The following is a 20,234-nucleotide window of genomic DNA, read 5'->3' on the forward strand; positions in this document are numbered from 1 at the left end:
TGCTCACATACTTGCATTCTGGGGACTGCTTGACCCCAGTCCTATGGCAGTCCCATTATTTCCAGTTCCATAATCCACCAACATGTAAAGAAGGCAGACCAAGCAGCATCCAGATTACATTTTAGTTTGCTGTACAAATTCTAATCCAAACAAAGTCTTGAAGCATCATAACTTCAGTGTTCAACAATATTGACTCCTGCTGTTGACCCGATGTGACTTGCTGAGAGACAGGAGGCCTAACAGACTTTACTATTTCTCAAGGTAGGTGCTAAAGAGCAATTGTTAGGACTCTACACCACCTGGTCAATCTGAAAATTTACTTATGCAGTGAAGGATGACAGAGTCAACCTGGAGATAGGTCCCCAGTCACATATTAAACTAAATTGATGTTCCATACAGAACTGGTCTTAGATTAAAACATCTAGCAATCTGTGTTGTAAATAACTGACTTAGAAACAAAAAAAAAAAAAAAACCTCACTCTTGCAGCATAGATTGGCTGCTGATAAAAGAAACATCATTTGAAGAAGTTGTCTACCATGGTAAATTTGTCCCTTGGAATATTACTGCAAAATCAGAATGGATTCTTAATCAACATGTTTTAGGCACTTTCCACTGAAAACCAATCATATAAAATATCTTGAAATGTGCTATACTCCTGTTTTTAGTATTATTCACACATTTATTCATTAGTTCTTTCATTCCACAAATAATGACTGCCCACTATGAGTGTACTGTGCTAGTAGGTTACTTATTCAAACAAAGAAGAATAAGACACAGTTCCTGCCCAAAAGTACCCGCAGATACAGGAAAGACACAGATGTGTAAACAGAGTACCACACAAGGCTACATGAGAAGAGCTTCCATGGGGTTGAGAAGGACTTAACAGTCAACCATGTAAATACAGTGGACCAGAAAGAAGAGCTGACGGGCAGGAGGAGGGAGCAAGAGCATGTGCAAAAGCTCAGAAGCCGCCACCTGGTAAGCTGCGTGGATTTGGGTACGGGGAGGGAGTGGAAAAGGACAAGGGTGGAGAGGAAGGACGAGCCCACGTCAAGAAGGGCCTTCTGTGCTGTAGTAAGGAGTCTGCATTTCCTCCACACCTTTAGTCAGTGTGGAGCCCATGAAGGGGAAATGATAAAACAGGGGAATGATATAATCAGACTTAATTTTTAAAACCTACACCCTGATAGTAATGTGAAGTCTTGATCGAAGAGGCCCAAGATCCAAGAAAGACTCAATCCCAGGCATCCAGAATGAACCCATGCTTTTTCACAAACAGTTCCCAGATGGGCTACATTGTAATGTGGCTAAAATAATGTGAAATCACTTTCTACAATAGAAATGGTCTTTCCCCAAAAGAGCACCCTTTAGGTGAAGATAGCAATAATGATAACCTGTGAATTGCTTGAATGTCTCAGGAACAAAATAGTCCACATTTCAGCCTGTCATAGATCAGTGAGAAATTTTGTATCACAACTAAATTGATAAGCATAAAAGTAGGGGCTTGAAGGAAGACTCAAATATGGCAACTTCTGCAGAATGAGGCACAAGAATACATGGATTCTATGGTACCAGGTGACAAGAGCAAAGGCTTTAACCCTACACATGGAGAGATGATATTACTGGTAGCCTCCTAAAAAACAAAAAAAGAAAAAGAAACATTGGGCCTAGCAAATATATGGAGCAAACATGAGGCATTTAATATCTGTTCAACAAATGAACTGAAAAGCTATGAGAATGAGGCCATAAGGAGCATGGTGTGGCTACTTGACTCTCAAATAAGAAATGTTCATCTGCACACCATTATTTCTGTAAAACAAAGCTTCCTAGCCAGTGTGACCAGAATGGAGCTGCCTGGGCAGACTGGAGCAGCCAGAGTCCCCAGGCCAGTTGCCAACAGCTATGAGCTATCGTCACAGGGTGTTGAGCAAATATTATCATTTTCTCCATATGCCATGATGAAAAAACAAAAGGAAGCCCTGTGCGGTGACTGTTGTCAAGGCAGTAACAGGTGCCTCTGTCATCAGGCCTGCAGGCCAAATGTGGCTCTAACTTCTATCAAGACAATGGTAAAGAAGTGGCCTGGGTTTGTTCACATTTAAAAGTACAGGATATCAAGGCCACAATAGCTTGATATTCTGGAAAATATTCTCATAATTTTGTTTTTCACACCCAAAAAAGGAATGAGTTATGGCAGGGGGCAGATAATGGCAGCTAGAAAAGAGCTCAAAGAAAAAAAGTCAAAGTACTTTCTCAGTTTTGAAGTCATTTTTCAACTTTTATCTCCACCTAATCCCCAAATAGATATTTAAGGAGACTCCTTGAAATTGCATGGGCTGAATTTTGAATGGGGTAATAAATGTAAGACACAGTGATGAGGAACCTCCGATGTTGCCACTGAAGCACCATTTCTCTGCATTTCTTCCCCCAAACCCAACTAAGAACAGGACACTGCTACCACATCACACTTCCATCATCAAACCATGTCAAGCCTTTTGGTAAATAGTGGAAAGCCCTTGGGGACAAGCAAAATAACAAACTAGAGACATAACTTCAAATTCTCTCTGATAAATAATAACTGCTTAACAGTAGCATCATGAATGATCACTGGTGTTTGGGCAACATCTTGTTTGGTAAGGACAGCTACCCCCCAAAAAAACAGAAGAAAGCTGACTGAAGGTAGACTCTGTATATGGGTGCCACTTCCAGGTCTTACAAGCAGAGTATCAGCCTACACTAGCATTAACCACTAACTTTACTACTGAAGAGCATAGTTCCTCACATACCTACAGCTACCTAATTTAATTGAATGTTCAAGCTCTATCATCTTCATTATTTTTCCCTAGGACAAAAGGTCAACTTTCATTTTTCTGAACTAGATTTGAAATGGCTAGATTTCAAAAGAGTAAAAGTTCTCAAGGTTCTCAAGGTACGTATTCTTTGAGAATACCTTAAGAAGCTGTTGGAGAACTACAAATGTTTTGACACTGATTCCTAGAGGAAGGTTTTGGACCACCATCTCACAGTTACTTTTCTGGACCTTCCCAGCATAGCTGCCCAAATTTCATGTCTGATCGGGGCAAAGGTAAGGAACTGTACAGTTCCACAACAGCTTGCTAAAGGACCTGGAAAGACCACATTTTGGAAGATACTTTTCCAAGATGGAAGCCAACACCTGGTGTTGTTTATCAATACTTAATACAATGGGCCATTTTTAAGTCACATGAAAATAAAGCAAGAGCCTGAGGTATCTCACCTCGAGCTTTCTAAATAGAACAGGGCTTTGAAATTAACTCTCATGTGAACAACAGCTCACATGAAGCAAGGAGATACAACCTAGGCTTCATGTCACACTGATGGACTATGACAGTACATTGGCTAGCCTGTCCTTACAGAATCCATACTCTAGCTACATGTGGCTACTATGCACTTGAAATATGGCTAGTCTAAATTAAGATATGCTATAGTATAAACTGCACACTGGAGGCCAGGCATAGTGGCTCACACTTGCAATCCCAGGACTTTGGAAAGACAAGGTGGGCGGATTGCTTGAGTCCAGGAGTTTGAGACCAACCTGGGCAACATGGCGAAACCCCATCTCTACAAAAAAATACAAAAATTAGCAGGGCAAGGTGGCACACACCTGTGGTCCCAGCTACTCTGGAGGCTGAGGTGGGAGGATGGCTTGAGCCCAGAGGGTCAAGGCTACAGTGAGCCTAGGTTGCACCACTGCACTCCAGCCTGGGTGACAGAGCGAGACCCTCTCTCAAAAAAACACAATAAATAAAATAAATAAACTACACACTGTGTTTCTGAGGCTTAATTCAAAAAAATGTAAAATACATACATCATTAATAATTTTTGTATTGCTTACATGTTAAATGCTATTTTAGGTATATTAGTAAATATGTAAACAACATATTTACAACAAGTAAAATGTATTGTTAAAACTAATTTCATGATATGACTTTCACATTTCTATTGGACAGCACTGCTTTAGACCCTGGAATTGCAGGAGGAAGATGGATATAACCTTTTGCAGGATGGGCAGAGGTTTATCTGTAGACTTTATGCAACAAAGCATTTCCCACATTCTGTTGACCTCATCACTAGAAGCATTTATAAGTAGCACTCTTTCTATAAGATTCCCCTTTAATCTCACATAGAGATACAGTCTTACTGTTTTAGGCTTTTTTTGGGTTTTTTTGTTTTTTGTTTTTCTGAGCCATATCATTTACTAAATGTACTTTAGTAAAGAAAAGTTGCATCTTGAACATCCCCTAATCATCTAAGGCTTACAGTCTCACAAATTGCTGTCAACAATAAAATCTTGCTTTGAAAACTACACTGCCTTCACTGGAATACTGACTTTACTGGAGCTAATAAAATGTATGAATTCAGCTATTCCACAAGTTCACCAAATATCATACTCACTAGAACAGGGCAAACAGCAAGAGAAATCTGACAGGAAATGACTGGGCCCACAGATTGTCAGAAAAGAGTTCCTTTATTCATTTATTCCTTAAACACTTAAGAAATTAAGAAACTAAAAATTAAGAAATACCTACCACCTGCCAATCACAATAGTGGTTTTCTATTTTATAGGCTTTATAATAGAACAGATAAATCATTCTCAAAAAAAAAGAAGTTGTTTGACAACATTAAGTGTTCACCAAAACTGACTGCTCCCCTCCCATCACCTAGATGGTTGTTGTCAAGGTGAAAGCATGACTACCTTCTTGTCAGATTTTTGTTTGTTTGGCTGGTTGGTTTGCAAGAATAAAATTGCACTGTCTGCTTCAGGTTTTTCAAGATTTTTTTCGACTAACCCTCAGCATCACCATTAAAGTTAGACAGAGAGGAAGGAAGGAATAAATAAAACATCCACAAGTTTTCTCCTTGAATTGTTCCTTCTTCTCTCTCACCGCTTCCAACCCCCTCCTGCCTCCATCTCTCCTTTAATTGAAATGGCTTTAGTGTTTGGCTGTATATTTAATAATTAATACAATGGGCCATTTGCATTCTTCATGTTCATATACATGAGGCAGAGATCCAGGTTTTGGGGGGGTCTGAAACTCACCTAATTTGAGGGTCCATCTTAGAGTAAAAAATTATTAACACAAAATTGGGTATAGGACTGTAAAAGGTGCCCATACAAGTTGGGGGGTGAGGCTCTCTAAAATTTAAGCTTCATTAGCTTCAAAGTAAGTCACCTCTGGTCATATAATGTAGATACCTACATGTGTGGACTAGGGAGTGTCTTACTATTGTTTGTTTTATTACAAAGATGGATTTTATTAAAGCACTCTTCCATATCCTTTCTCTTCAACAAACATTATAGAAATCATTCCAAGATAAGTGGTATAGCTCAATTCATTTTTTAAAATGACTGCATAACATTCAGTGATTTAGATGTACTACAAGTTATCTGACCTTCTTTCTTATAAGTACATATTCCCTTTGTTTCTAATTTGGGGATTTTAGAGGGGAATCTTTTTTGGTCACTACTAAAAATGCTTTTATGGTATTAAAACTCTCTTTGGGTTTTTTTCATAAATTGCATTAAATGTATTAATTTTGGGAAAAGTAGCAGCTTTATGATGTTAAGTCTTTCTATCTAAGAACAAAGTATATGTTTTTCTATTTGGTCATAATTCCATCCATAGGGAATATGCAACCTAATAAGGAAAATAAGGCTTGTACACAAATAGCCATGATATAAGAAAAATGGAAAGTACAAATTGTAACACATGAAATTGAAGGCAGGGAGGAAGAGTACTCCAGAGGTGAGATGTAATCTGTGCAGGATTTTAACACAAACGAAATGCAGGAGCGGGAGGTTAAAGGGACGGGAATCTGGGAAAAAGCAACCTCAGCCAAGCAACAGGGATATTCAAGAAACAGTAACTAAGCAGTTTGAGGAGCTGGAACACAGAGTACGTACAGTGAAGAAACAGGAGATGCAGCTAGGAGGGTAGGCTGGAGCTCATCACAGCTAAGAATGCCAGGACAGGAGAGTTTATCCACATTTCAGCAGGGCAATGGGAGAAACAGCCAGTTTGGGGCCAAGAACAAGACAAGCAAGATGAGAACTCTATTTTAGGATCACTCAGGTGTGTGTAAGGCAGCCTGGGAGGAGAAGGGCCGTGCTCAGTTAGAGAACTATTAAAATGAAAGGTCCACAGGAAAGACGTGAGACCTGAGTCAGAGGGAAGAAAGTGAGAACAGAGAGGAAAGACAGATATAATTAATACACCCTGTGGCACCAGTAGAAGTCATCTGAATACTCACTAGGTTAGGGAGGAAAACAGCAATGTTTCTAGCCTTGAGCCTGGGTGCTCAGTAGGATGGCAATGTGGTAACACACACAAAGCAGAGGACCATGTTTGGGTAAAAGATGATCAGTTTCTTTTCAGATATGTTGCATTTAACATGGAACCAGAATATCCAAACAGCCCTATTCTAGACTAGGGCCCCAAATATGAGGGCTGCCCTTATCTTACTAAGGATAGAGATAAATTGTATTACTCCTCTGGGGAAACCCAACGGATGAGTTCACCTTCTGAGAATGTTGAACCTACTCACATTGTACAGGCTTCTCATCTTTCAGAAAAAGTTAATGACTTCTAGTCTCCTCCTTATCCTACTCTGCTTCAACATCTCCTTACAGCGCAAACCAGCTTGGAGATAGCCTTTGCCTGCATTTTGAGCAGTCAAGACATTAATCAAAAGTCTTGTAATGATGTCATGGGGAAAAAAAATTCAGCGAACTTTTAGAACTAAGTAAATTCAGCCATATTTCAAAATAAAATTTATACAATCAAAAATATTATAAGGGGGCTTGGCATGGTGGCTTATGCCTGTAATCCCAGCACTTTGGGAGGCCGAGGCAAGAGGATCACTTGAGCTCAGGAGTTCAAGACCAGCCTGGGCAACATGGTGAAATCCTGTCTTTAAAAAAAAAAAAAAATTAGCCAGACATGGTGGCATGCATCTGTAATTCCAGCTGCTTGGGAGGCTGAGGTGGGAGGATAGTTTGAGCCTGGGGAGGCAGAGGTTGCAGTGATCCGAGATTGTGCCACTGCATTTCAGCCTGGACAAAAGAGCTAGACACCGCCTCAAAAATAAATAAATAAAAGGTACAAATTCAGTTTTGTTTTAAATAAAACCTGACTTCTAAAATAAAAGTAACATAATTTTACTACCCTACTTAGATTTTTCTTATAAACTAAAGGTGCAAAGTGATTGTATATAAATGAGAGAATATATATAGATATGTTGTTTTTCCAAAATAAAGTTTTGGTGACTCCTGATTCAAAGGAAATAACCAAGGCTGAAAGGACAAAACTGACCACTATGGAAAGCTCCAGAATGCTTTTATTTAGCACCCACTCGATTTGCAATACATGAGTGTGACAGGGGGAAAAAATTAATCAACATGAAATTATGTTTTGTAAAAAAAATTAAATGTACAAACCTCATAATGTTCATATTCATCCACATCAAATGTCTCAAAGTCAAAAAATCCATGTTGTAATCCCTAAAAGCAGAATTTGAATTAGTTTTTCCATGCTAAATTGATAAACTCTACTCATCATTTCTGGAACTTCTACTTACAGAAATGATCCTCACTAATCTGAAAAGATAGCTTGAAACCTTTGATGTTTAATGCATATCTAGAAATCTTTTTATAAAACTGGTTATACTGCATTAAGACTGTCTTACTGGAACTAAAAAAACACTTAGAATAACATGAAAAAGCCCCACAAAAGATGCCTTGATTTCTAATTTACATCAGTTTTGTATGTAAAATTATATGTATACAAAATGAAATAAAACAAATTTATAGTTAGAACCTGTTGGGAACTAGACCTAACTATGACAGAATATATCATAGTGATTAACTTCTTTGTTAGGAGAAGAAAAATCAATTATTCTTATGAGTTTTTGTCTTCCTTTTATCATAGGGAGATATTTAGCCCCCAAAAAAAACCCTGCATCTTTTACTGTTTTTTTCTTCCTTAATATTTTTACTTAATAGGTCCTTATTAATATTTGATGAGAAAATATATATATTTATATATAATATATAGTATATATTTATATACAATATATAGTATATATTTATATATACTATATATAATATATAATATTTACATATACAATACATAATATATATATAATATTTCTTAATATTTCTACTTAATAGGCCCTTATTTGTTCCTAAAACTCTACCTTGGGAGAATCTGTTTCATGAGATAGTTTCTGACAAAGTAGAATTATACTTGATTGCTCTTACAATTAAAAAAAAAAAATATTTGTATCACAAAGTAAAACTCATACTCAGTTTTGTAACCAATGACTTAGAACTTTTAAAAACTATCCAGCTAGCTCAGATCTAATATTTTAAAGAGAAGAGAGTCTTTTATTTTATAAATCATGAAGCTATACAGATTACAATAGAATACAAAACCACAGGTACATTTAAAAGTTACATGATCAAGTCATTAAAAATAGAAAAAGAAACTAGCAAGCCAAGCTCCAGTACATCTATTAGTGTTTTTTCAAAACACAGAACATGCGCCATCAGCATCAGAAACACTTAGGGTAATTCATATGAAAGAAGCAGACTCCTGGGCCCCACCCCAGAACTATCAAATCATATTCGCTGTGGTTGGGGCCCAGGATCACCATTTTCAGCATAGCTTCCCAGGTGATTCTTATAAATGCAAAATTCTGATAACACTGGTTTAAACAACCCCTGCAGAATAAGCAGAACAAATTATTTAAATTAGTCCATTCTAAAAAAAAAAAAAAAAAACTGAGTTCATCCATATGCACCTTTCCAGACAAAAAAGTGAGAAAAATACATATACTCTCTGAAGGATTCACTTTTTTCCCTCTGTATTTTCAAAGGGTTTGCTTATATCCATGTATAGTAGTTCACATAACATGGAATATAAACTATACTTATGACAATGCCAATACATTAAAATCAGAGAAATGTGCTCCCTAAAAAGGCAAAAATGTGGCCATACTCTGTATAGGTTCTTGGAATGGTACTACTCGTTGCCACACAAAAATAGCACAGAATATGGTGCCTTATGTAAGAGAATGAACTTACAGGAAATGTCTCAGGTGCTTAAAGACATGCTGCACAATCTATCAGATCCTCCAAAATCTCATTTGTCTTTGAGTTAACCCCAACATTTGATGAAACAAGTTTACATACCTTTCCTCTACAACAGGAAGGATGGCACAGCTTTCTATACTGAGTTACTAATTACCATAATTACAGGCAGCGATATTCCAGTGTGAACTCTTTCTAAATTTTTTAAGTGTTATAAAACAAATGGCCTGTATCAGATGGTAGAAAAGGCAAAATAATAATAGTGATGATAAATAAATTATTTTTTCCCTCAGGCATATTTTCCAAATGCTATAATCAACGGTTATATGTTGGGTAATGTCTCCATAGAAGCTCTTAACTGGCATTACTGGAAATGCACCTTGGCAATACTGTTGCAAGAGTGGGCTAGAGTATCTCTGTAGTTGTTTAAGTGGAAAGAAAAATATTTGAAAACTATTTTAAAGTTTGATAGGGTTTAAATTCATTTTAAATGAAATAGAAACAACCATGTATAAAACACGTAGCACATTTATCACACCAATTTTCTCAACTCAAAACAGAGCAAAAATCAGTTTTATATTACATCCGAGAAATGAACTAGAATTGCTACTGATAATATATTTATAGTCCATGTGACATTATTATATATGTCCTATGATCAATAGGTTATGTAATATGTACATTCCTGACTGATAATAAACCATAGTTATATGTTCGAGATTATGTACTTTGAGCCCTCATTAGAATTTACAGTATAGCTTGTATAACTTCTCAGATTGTGAATTTATGTTTCTAAAACATGTTCCGAGAGCTCTCAGAAATCTTCTAGTTTAACTTCTCCATTATATACAGAAATAATTAAATAACTATGACTTGGTTCTCAAACTTTGGAGTGCATCAAATCACCTGGAGAGGTTGTTCAAATGCAGACCACAGGGCTCCACCCCCAGAGTTTTTGTTTTAGTGGGTGTGGGGTGGGACCAAGCAGCAGAGGAGCACAGTGGCTTAACTTCCTGACTCTCCCACACCAAGATCAAGCCTGATAATGAAGCTAAGCATGTGACAAAGCAATGTCACAGGCACTGCAGCTGATAGTGGTGATAAATCTGCCCTGGAACACAAATAGTTTAAACGACAAAGGCCCCTGCCACTCCCTCCTCCCAGTTTTTCCCAGTGTTTGTATTTTACAAATCAATCATCCTTCAAGAAGTGAAAAGCCTTCTACTTACTGGCTCCCCTTTCTTCCCTCCAATAACAAATAAGGATGTTGAGATTATTCCTTTCTCATATTTTTTTTAAACTACTGTGTCAACTACAGCAAGGAGAATTGTTATTACCTTTCTGATTCCCTGCAAACAGTCGAGAATGGTGAGATTGTAAGTGCAATTTCCAAAGGAAGCATCCCTATAAACATAAATAAACTCAACATTAAAAACTTGCATTTAGAACATTCAAATAATAAAATATAACGCCAAAGTCAGCTGGAGATGTGCTTGTTTGGCTTCACAGCTATCAACATGGTAAACTTATATAATACATTAGATCCTACTAATTAACTACCACACTTAACTGAAGCACTTCTGAAATTGCTTTAATCCAAGAGGCTGATTTAAGAGCCTGCGTTCCTGAGTCCGACTGCCTTAGTTCCACTTCCAATTCAACCAGGTACTGCACAGGAACTTAAGCAAGTTATTTTACCTCTATGCTGAATCTTGGTCTCCTCATCTGTGAAATGAAGTTAATGATAGCAGCTATCACTCATAGGACTGTTGCCAGATTATGTTTTTTAAAATATGTAAAGTCCTTCATATAGTGGCTGATACATAGGAAGCACTTCATAAATACTATGACTATTCTTATTATTAACAGTGAATTGGACTGTTTGATTAAGTAAAATATTCATCATTGCAAGAGGTATTCTGGCAGAGGAATAACCTCCTGTCAGGAATATGATAAAAACAAGCTTAAAAGATAGGAGCGACAATGTATGTAGGCCAACAGAACCTAGCAGGTGTTTTCATGGATTAAATGCCATCCTTCCCCTACAAAAAAGAAAAGAAAAGAAAGAAAACAGGAAAATGTAGTCAGGCTTCCAAACAATCTCCTCTGAGTCACCGGGAGCCACGAGAGCTTCTAATGCACCATGAAGTACTCCTTCAAAAGGAGTGGGAACCTACCGTGGTGAAAATTGAGTGCTTCATACTTTATTTAAGTTTTTAGAGCAATTTAGCAGACCTGCTTTAGGCAACATAAAACTAAAGTATCAAGTTCAGGTCAGTTAAGCAAGAACTGGCACCAGAGCTTTAACACTACAGTGTTCCAAGGTGTCCGAGGTAGGAAACTTGACCTCAAGGCTCCAGGCTCTCTGCCCAGCCTCCACTGCTGACCCAAGAAACACAGCAGGCAGACACCTATCTAGACAAAGTCAAAGGCACATATGGCAGCCATCAGGAAGGGGCCAGAAGACGTTCCAAGGGGAGAATAAACCTTTAAGGGCTTTAAGGTATAACTAACATAAAACCAACTTTTACAACCATCCAAGGTCACTTGAACCTATGGCTGCTAAGCCATGAAGTAAAATGTAACTTCATCATCCCTGAGTTTCAGCATCCCGAAAGCCTAACATAAAACTAGGAAGTTAGCAAAGCAACTTAACAGAATGCTTAAGTCCTGAAACTTCAATTATTCCAAATATTTATGTCTCATTTCAAAAGGAGGGATCTTTGTTTTTGTGTTTTTAAATATCATCTGAACTCACATGTCAGCAAAAAATAAAATAGCCCCCTTTTCAAATATCTTGTAAAAATGTAAACTATATGTTAGAAAGCAAATTTTAATGGGCTATGCCGGAGAAAAGAGTGACTAGGGATCTAAGAAAAATATTAGTTTATATAAACAACCATAAATTCCTTTGCAGACACTTGTCTTTGGGGTTCAGAGTCTCTGTGCCATGGACTCTCAGCGACCTGAGGAAGCCTGCGAACCCATTTCCTCAGAATAATGTTTTTAATGCATAAACTAGGATTAACAGAAAACTATTTCAATTACATTTAAATAAAGTTTAAATATGTATTTTAAATATACTAAAATACAAATTTGCAATACCCCAAAATGCACTTTTCAAATTAATATATTATATAACAAGATCTAGTGGCAAGTCTGATAACTGCTACTACAATTTTGAGGAAGGAATGAGCATAAATATTTTAAGAAATAATAACTGTAAGTGATATTAAATTGTCACTTATATTGCTAATGCTACTACAGTTTATTTACAACATTTATAATTGGATGTAACTTTATAATTGATAAGGTAAGGTCAGTAAAAATAAAGATATAATTTTTTTCTCATCTAAGTTCACTGACTCCCTGAATTCTCTCCACAGACCCTAGATTAAAAACTACTGCTTTACGTTTAAAACGGGGTAAAAATTTCTTTATATTTAAAAAGAGTAAAAAAAAAAAAAATTACGAGAAGTAGAGGTATCCCTTATTCTTTCAAATATGTCTTCCCACCCCTAGACTCAGCTAAACAATGTCACTAATGTAAGCTACCAGAAAAAGTTCCAGGCCTATTCTTTCTGAATGTCTGCAAAGTATGGTGAGGCTTTCATGATACCTCCTACCCCATCACAGCCACAATTGTTACCAGTGACTAAAAGGAGAGCTCTGGTGACCCGGTGGTCAAATCTGCAGGCCTCCAAAGTTGAGAGGGAAAGTTAACATGCCATCTGACAGAACTAGGCAAGTCAGTCACCACAGGCTGAAAAGGCACAGAGAAGTTTACAAATTGAAATCTAATAAGCAATGCAATAGAATTTAGTCATATCCTCCAGACTGAGAAAAGGAAATGGCATGCCTTTTTTGAGCACCTACTGTGTCAGGTAATTTATATGCATTAGCGCGTTTAATCCTCATGACAGCCACATGGTGCCCACAGGTTCTCAAAAATCTGCCCCAAAGACTGGACAAGAAAGAAATGGCTTAATAGTGGCATGTGGCTCATACGTAGTCACAGGAAAATACTATAACAGTGAAGGGACACAAGAACATGTCATATATTCTCTGGGGGAGAAAAAGAGAGAGAAGATAAAGATGGAAAATTGAACCCATGCATCTACCGAACCCCACTAAAAGGAGATTTTTTTTTTCTTTGAAACAGGGTCTCACTCTGTCACCCAGGCTGGAGTGCAGTGGTATGATCTTGGCTCACTGCAGCCTCCACCTCCTGGGCTCAAGTGATCCTCCAGCCTCAGCCCCTGAATTAGCTGGGACTACAGGCACAAGCCACCATGCCCAGCTAATTTTTGTATTTTTTGTAGAGCCAGGGTTTCACCATGTTGCCCAGACTGGTCTGGAACTCCTGAGCTCAAGTGATACACCCACCTCTGCCTCCCAAAGTGCTAGGATTACAGGTGTAAGCCACTGCACCTGACCAAAAGATGAATTTTTAAAGGCTTTTGTTTTTTAAATGGAAACCAACAAAGACTAGGAGAATAAGAGAAGAGACAAAACAATAAAATTTTGAAAGCTAGAAATCATTTAGATGAGTGGTAAATAAGTTAGAAGACCAAGAAAACTGAATACTAAACTGACAATGAAAAAACTGAGAACCAGTTGGGCACAGTGGCTCATGCCTGTAATCCCAGCACTTTGGGAGGCCGAAGCAGGTGGATCACCTGAGGTAAGGAGTTCGAGACCAGCCTGGTCCAACATAGTGAAACCCTATCTCTATCTAAAATATAAAAATTAGCTAGGCATGGTGGCAGGTACCTGTAATCCCAGCTACTCGGGAGGCTGAGGCAGGAGAATAGCTTGAACCCGGGAGGCAGAGGTTGCAGTGAGCCAAGATTGTGCCACTACACTCCAGTCTGGGCAACAGAGTGAGACTCCATCTCCAAAAAAAAAAAAAAAAAACAAAAAAACTGATAACCAACACAATTAATACCAGGTAAGTCTCAAAAGGCTTAGGAATTGGCAGCACTGTGTTCTCCTGGAAGTGAGGATAAAGGAAATGACTAAAATAAGATTGAAAGTCCATTTAAGAGGCAACATTCCCTCCCATTTTGTAAGTCAATTTTCCCTGTTGATTTTCCTCAACTCACCAATATAGTCGGGACCATCTCAAAATAGAATGCTTTGCCCTGGGAGACAGAAAGATACCTGCCCCACATGATGTTCAAACTTGGAATTGGAAGATCCCTTCTAAGGAATTTTTTTCACCTGCATTATAACATGAAATGGAGGTCAGGAGTTAGGAAAACAGCAGACTACTGGCCCCAAAAGTCCCCTCCTACTCTGAGGTTATACCACCATACAACACTATTGGTCATCTCTTTATCTCTCTTCTGGATCCTTTCCAACAGAATTTAAACATTTTCAGGTCCCTACTAGCTCCAAAAAGAACAAGCCAACCAAAATTTTCCAAGCTCCACATCTTCCTTCAGCTTCCACCGGGTTTGGACTCCTCTCTAAAACAAGATTTCTCTAAAGAATTACTCCTTTTCCTTTTTTTTTTTTTTTTTTTTAGACGAAGTCTCACTCTTGTAGCCCAGGCTGGAGTGCACTGGCGCAATCTTGGCTCACTGCAACCTCTGCCTCCCGGGTTCAAGCGATTGCCTCACCCTCCCGGGTAGCTGGGATTACAGGCGCCTGCCACCATGCCTGGCTAATTTTTGTATTTTTTGTAGAGACAGGGTTTTACCATGTTGGCCAGGCTGGTCTCAAACTCCTGACCTCAGGTGATCCGCCCACCTCGGCCTCCCAAAGTGCTGGGATTACAGGCGTGAGCCACCGCGCCCAGTCTCATCTTCCTTTTTAAAGTGTACAATTCAGTGGGGTTTGGTGTATTCATAATGTTGTACAACCATCACCAGTAATTCCAAAATATTTTTACTACCCCAAAAAGAAACTTTGGACTCATTTGCAGTCACTCCCCATTCTCCTTCCTCCAGCCCCTGGCAATCCACTAATTTATTTTCTGTCTGTCTGGATTTACTTATTTTAAACCCAGAGAACATTGTGCATGCATCATCTTAACCTAGTATGTCAGCAACAAGTAACTCCCTACTTTGCTCTCTTCTCTTGGTTCCTGGATTTTCCTTCTACCCTCTAAACACTACTTCCAACCTCCTTTGCAAAGTCATCCTTCACTTCCCAGTCTTTAAAAGTCAAACCTTCTCAAGGTTCAACTCTAGACCAAAATTCTTCTCACTCCATACTCTCTCTCTCTAGACCAGGGCCTCTAAAACTTTAGTGTGTATTGGCATCACCTGGATAGTTCCACAGACACAGGCTGCTGGGCCCCACCTCAAGTTTCTAATTCAATAGGCCAAAGGCAGGGCCTGAGAATTTGCATTTCTAACAAGTTTCCAGGTGGAGCTGAGGCTGCCGCTAGAAAGGCACGTATTTTGAGAATCATTGCCCTAGACATCTGCGTAAATTACCATCTATCTACCAATGACCCTCATATCTCTCTAGCACAAACTCCTTCTTAAAGCTTCAAAATAGTACAGCCAACCACCTACATGGCATTTCCGTTCGGGTGTCTTAAAGATGCCTCAAACTCACTATGTAAGAAGAATCTCTTGAATCTGCTCCCACTCCAAAAAAAAACAACCGCAACGATAATCCAGTCTTGCAGCGCTCCCTGTCTGGGTAAAAGCTCCCACAGTCACTCAAGCTACAGGCCAGAAGTCTCACCTTTCTTTCCCCTTATCCTATCCCTCACTATGCACCATTGGTTTCGCCTCTTAAATATCTCTTGAATGCATCACTTGCCAATTCCATTGCCACTGCCTTCCTACACCCACTCTTAAAACTTTTTAATGGTTTTCTTCACTAAAGCCAGAGTGGTATTTTTAAAAGGCAAATCTAATCTGATCGCTCTTCAGCTATAATGCCTCACTGACTTCCCATTGCTCTCAAGGGAAAGTTCAAATCTTCACTGTGGCCACAAGGCCTGGGGGTATCTGGCTCCATATTCCCTGAGCTCCCCAGTAGCCACTGGGCTCTTCCTACAGGACCTGCACATCTGCAAGTCACATGTTCTTCCCTCTCACCCTCATCTTCCCACTTACCCTCCTCAACCTTCAAACCACCATGCCTGGCCACAATTCTATCTTTCTAAATGTGACTTCTGGCATACTAGTCGACTGAACTATACAGCTATTATACAGTGATTATAAAAATCCACAACTATGACCGTAGGAAGAATTTGCAGTCAATAAATAGTTCTTGAATGAAAAACTAAATGAACAATATTTAAATAGAAGGAGCAATTGGGACTTGTTGTTTATTTTGTGTTTAGTGCTTATTTCGCAGAAAAACAGCAGGAAAAAAATTAAGTTTAAGAAAACTAGAATCAACATCCACAATTAAATGTTAAAAGAAAGAGCTTGTTTCACTGGTGTCCCAGCACTGTCTTATATAGGCTCTCAAGAGTCAACTGTTAAATATTCAGAAATTTTGAGAGCCCAAATCAGCAGTGGTAAAAGTATTTGTACCATGGAAATCAGCAAATACTTTTTACTTATAGAGCCAGTTTACCAACATACCACTGCTTGTAACCTGAGAATCTAAGAAATCACTCAGAATGAAGCAACCTTATAAATATTAATAATGGGAGATGAAACCAGAGATGAAAGAACATATTTACACAAAATAAGAAAGCATTTATTATGAATAATGAAGTTACTCGAAGAAGAAAGAATAGAGAACAGAAGCACAGTGTCTACAATGTGGAGACTACATTAAAAAATACAAAAAAAGCTGATAGAAAAGAGACTAAGAAATTTTGGAAATGACTGTGATCTACAATTATCTTAAGTCCTTGATTCTCTAAATTCTCTGGGTAACAAGTAGTTAGGAGGTATGCAAAAATTGCAGAGCAATGGGTTGGAAAGGATCATAAAGGTCATCTAAGAACCCTTATAAGCACTGAACTGAATCCCCTCTTCACAACCTCCACAAGAAGATGAGCTTCTTAAGGACGGGAAACGTGTCTTTTATGTCTGTTGGCCCAGAGTATAGTACAGTGTTGGGAAAATTAGTATGTTATAGATGTTGCTAAATGAATTAATACAGCAATGAATAAATGATCATTACCAAGAGTTCATTCAACTTATGCCTGAACACCTCTGGTGGCTAAGAACTATTGACCTTTTGAAGCAAAAATGTGTCCAGGCATGATGGCTCACACCTGTGATCCCTTTGAGAGGCCAAGGCAGGAGGATTGCTTGAGCCCAGTAGTTTGAGACTAGCCTGGACAATAGAGGGAGACCCCGTCTCTATTAAAAAAAAAAAAAAAATTTAATTAGGAGTGGTGGCAAGCTACCTAGAAGGCTGAGGCAGGAGAATTGTTTGAATTCAGGAGTTCAAGACTGCAGTGAGCTACAATTTGGCCACCGCACCCCAGCCTGCTAACAGAGTGAGACTCTATTTCTGAAAACAAATAAATAAAGCAGAAAGTATATAAAACAATCTTTAATTATGAGCTATGTACAATAGCAAAAACACTCTAGATCATCACTGTCCAATGGAAATATAATGCCATCCTCAAAAGAGAGCCACATGTGTAATTTTAATTTTTTATAACCATATTAAAATAAAGTAACAAGAAAAAAGTAAATTTTAGTAGTGTATTTTGCTCATCCAATATATCTAGAATATTCTCATTTCAGCATTAATCAACATAATTATAAATAAGATATCTTACATTTTTCTTTTATATTAAATCTTTTTATTTTGAGAGACAGGGTCTCACTATGTTGTCCAGGCTGATCTCAAACTCCTGGCCTCAGCCTAGGATTACAGCTGTGAGTCACCACATCCCGCCTTTTATACTACATCTTTGAAATCCAATATGTATTTTAAATGTACAATCTATCTCAATTTGGACTAGACTGATTTCAAGTGTTCAATAATACATGTAGCTACTAGCTAACATACTGGACAGTTCAGCTGCAGACTATATTGTCCGTATGCTTCAGAGCTAGACAATGCCCAAAATACTTTACACAATTGTCCAAAGTACATCCTAGTTTCCAGCCTCTGAACAAATCTATGACATATATATACCAGCTACAATAAAAGAAAGAGCTTATATCATTGAGACCTACAAGACGAAACTGTATTGAGAATTAGTAGGGAGGACAAAACCATCTCCCATTCATGAAAGAGCAAAACCACATGCCTCAGGAGGCAGGGCCCAAAGTTGAACGTGACCTGTACCTAATAACAACAACAAAAAAACAGAATCTCAGCTTTTCAGATTTAACATAAGGCTATACACGAATCATTTTACTCATCTAAAGAAACAGAGATACGTGAAAATTCAATTCTAAAGTCATGGCTTAAAAGGTCACCTGAAATCAGCAGAATAAAATCTGTCTAGAACTAGGAATAACACCAGAAAAACAGACCAAGACCTGTACTCTGGGCATTTCATCAACATCTGACTGACACCCATTTAACCAGTAATTTTTCTATTCTTTTTTTTTTTTTAATTTCAGAGACAGGGACTCATTCTGTCACAACAGCACGATCATAACTCACTGCAGCCTCAAACTGCTGGGCTCGAGCAATCCTCCCACCTAAACCTCCCAAGCAACTAGGACTACAGATGGGTGCCACTACCCCTGACTAATTTTTATTTTTTTATTTTTTGTAGAGACCAGGTCTTACTATGTTACCCAGACTGGTCTCTAACTCATGGGTTCAAGTGATCCTCTTGCCTCGGCCTCCTAAAGCACTGGGATTACAGGAATGAGCCACCCAGACGGCCAATAATTTTTCTTTAAAAATAAAAATAATGGCAAATTGGTTTTAACTCAGGTATTTAAGAGCTTTTCATAACATTCAACAAAATAATAACTATTACTATGTTCATTAAGGTAAATGACTGCAATCTTATTCAAAACCATATTTATCAACTAAGGCTACTGGAAATATACCATAAAGAGTACAAAAACTTTGGCACCTACCCTACTTCACTAAGTTTGGTAAAACTGATCTGGAACCCTAAAGGTAGGAATAAAAAAAAAAAAAAGTAGTCTGAGCGAATTTTCGCAACACAAATCACCAAAGCACCTTCTTGTTCCAGCAGATAAAAAATAGAATAATATAACTCACCTCCATGTGAGTACTTAATGAGTCATGGAGACACTTACACTTGTTTCTCTTCTCAGGTCCTGTATAGCAGAGCTTACTTAGCACTTTAACAAGAAAACTCTGACAAAGAGTCTTTTTTCATGGGGGTACAACTTATTCAAAATATGCCCCAGCTGTTAAGAATGGATTCAACACTTTGGACTGGAAAAGCCGTCTATTTTCAACACTCAGGAAATTGGCACATCCCCACTAGTCAAAACTAATGCGAATTAGCTTCCATTACACCAAGCACCAATAGCAAAAGTTTACTAAAGATCCATGGGGCAGAAATGACCCCAAAGATCAAGACTGAGAAACAGTGAGGAAAAGTTGAGAATGAAAGGAACATCTTAAAAGAGGATAAAATATTGTTTCCACAGTTTTGATACTCAAGAGGAAAGCACGGTAAAGAGAACTTTCCCTTTGAAGTACAGTTAATTGCTAAACAAACTTCAACAAAAATCACAATATCATATTTAAGCTAATAAAAATCTGGTTCAATGTTTTATGTAAGGAAATATATTTTATGATTACATCTAACGTCTGCCAGCACATGTTTACTTTATGAAAAAGAAGGCAGCCTGATGCCAAGTCCTAAGTGGTTGACCAACTTTTTGAGCCTTTGTTTAAAGACCTACAGTGGTTGACCCTTTTGAGCCTTTGTTTAAAGACCTACAAGTTCTGGCATGCCCAGAAGATCTAAAATAATTACTTTTGAGATTTCCCACTAAGACTCAGCCACAGAGCTCAGCAACTGGGATATCACTAAGGGTCATCCCCCAAAACACAACAAACACCTCCCTCAACACAAACATTATGCATCCATTTTAATGACAGAGGTCATAAAAGGATTGCCAGTGGGAGGGGTGTGAATCCTCTGTTAGAGAAGATTGTCTGGCCTCACAACAGCAAGAAAACTTGGATATTCCTGTTCACATTAAATAAAATACCATG

General features: G+C 38.1%; 1 protein-coding gene across 9 annotated transcripts in view; it reads right to left on the reverse strand.

Annotated features, from left to right (window-relative positions):
• CDC14A (cell division cycle 14A) overlaps nt 1-20,234 on the reverse strand; it is a 176,562-nt gene that overhangs the window by 70,388 nt on the left and 85,940 nt on the right. For all 9 annotated transcript variants that reach the window (XM_019035893.4, XM_019035939.4, XM_055353124.2 and 6 more), the window contains 2 exons: nt 10,469-10,535; nt 7,479-7,541 (listed from right to left, as the gene is read on the reverse strand). In XM_019035893.4, coding sequence (XP_018891438.4) covers nt 7,479-7,541; nt 10,469-10,535 — 130 coding nt within the window. The remainder of the gene's footprint in view (nt 1-7,478; nt 7,542-10,468; nt 10,536-20,234) is intronic.

This window comes from Gorilla gorilla, chromosome 1, assembly GCF_029281585.2.
Source record: "Gorilla gorilla gorilla isolate KB3781 chromosome 1, NHGRI_mGorGor1-v2.1_pri, whole genome shotgun sequence".
NCBI lineage: Eukaryota > Metazoa > Chordata > Mammalia > Primates > Hominidae > Gorilla > Gorilla gorilla.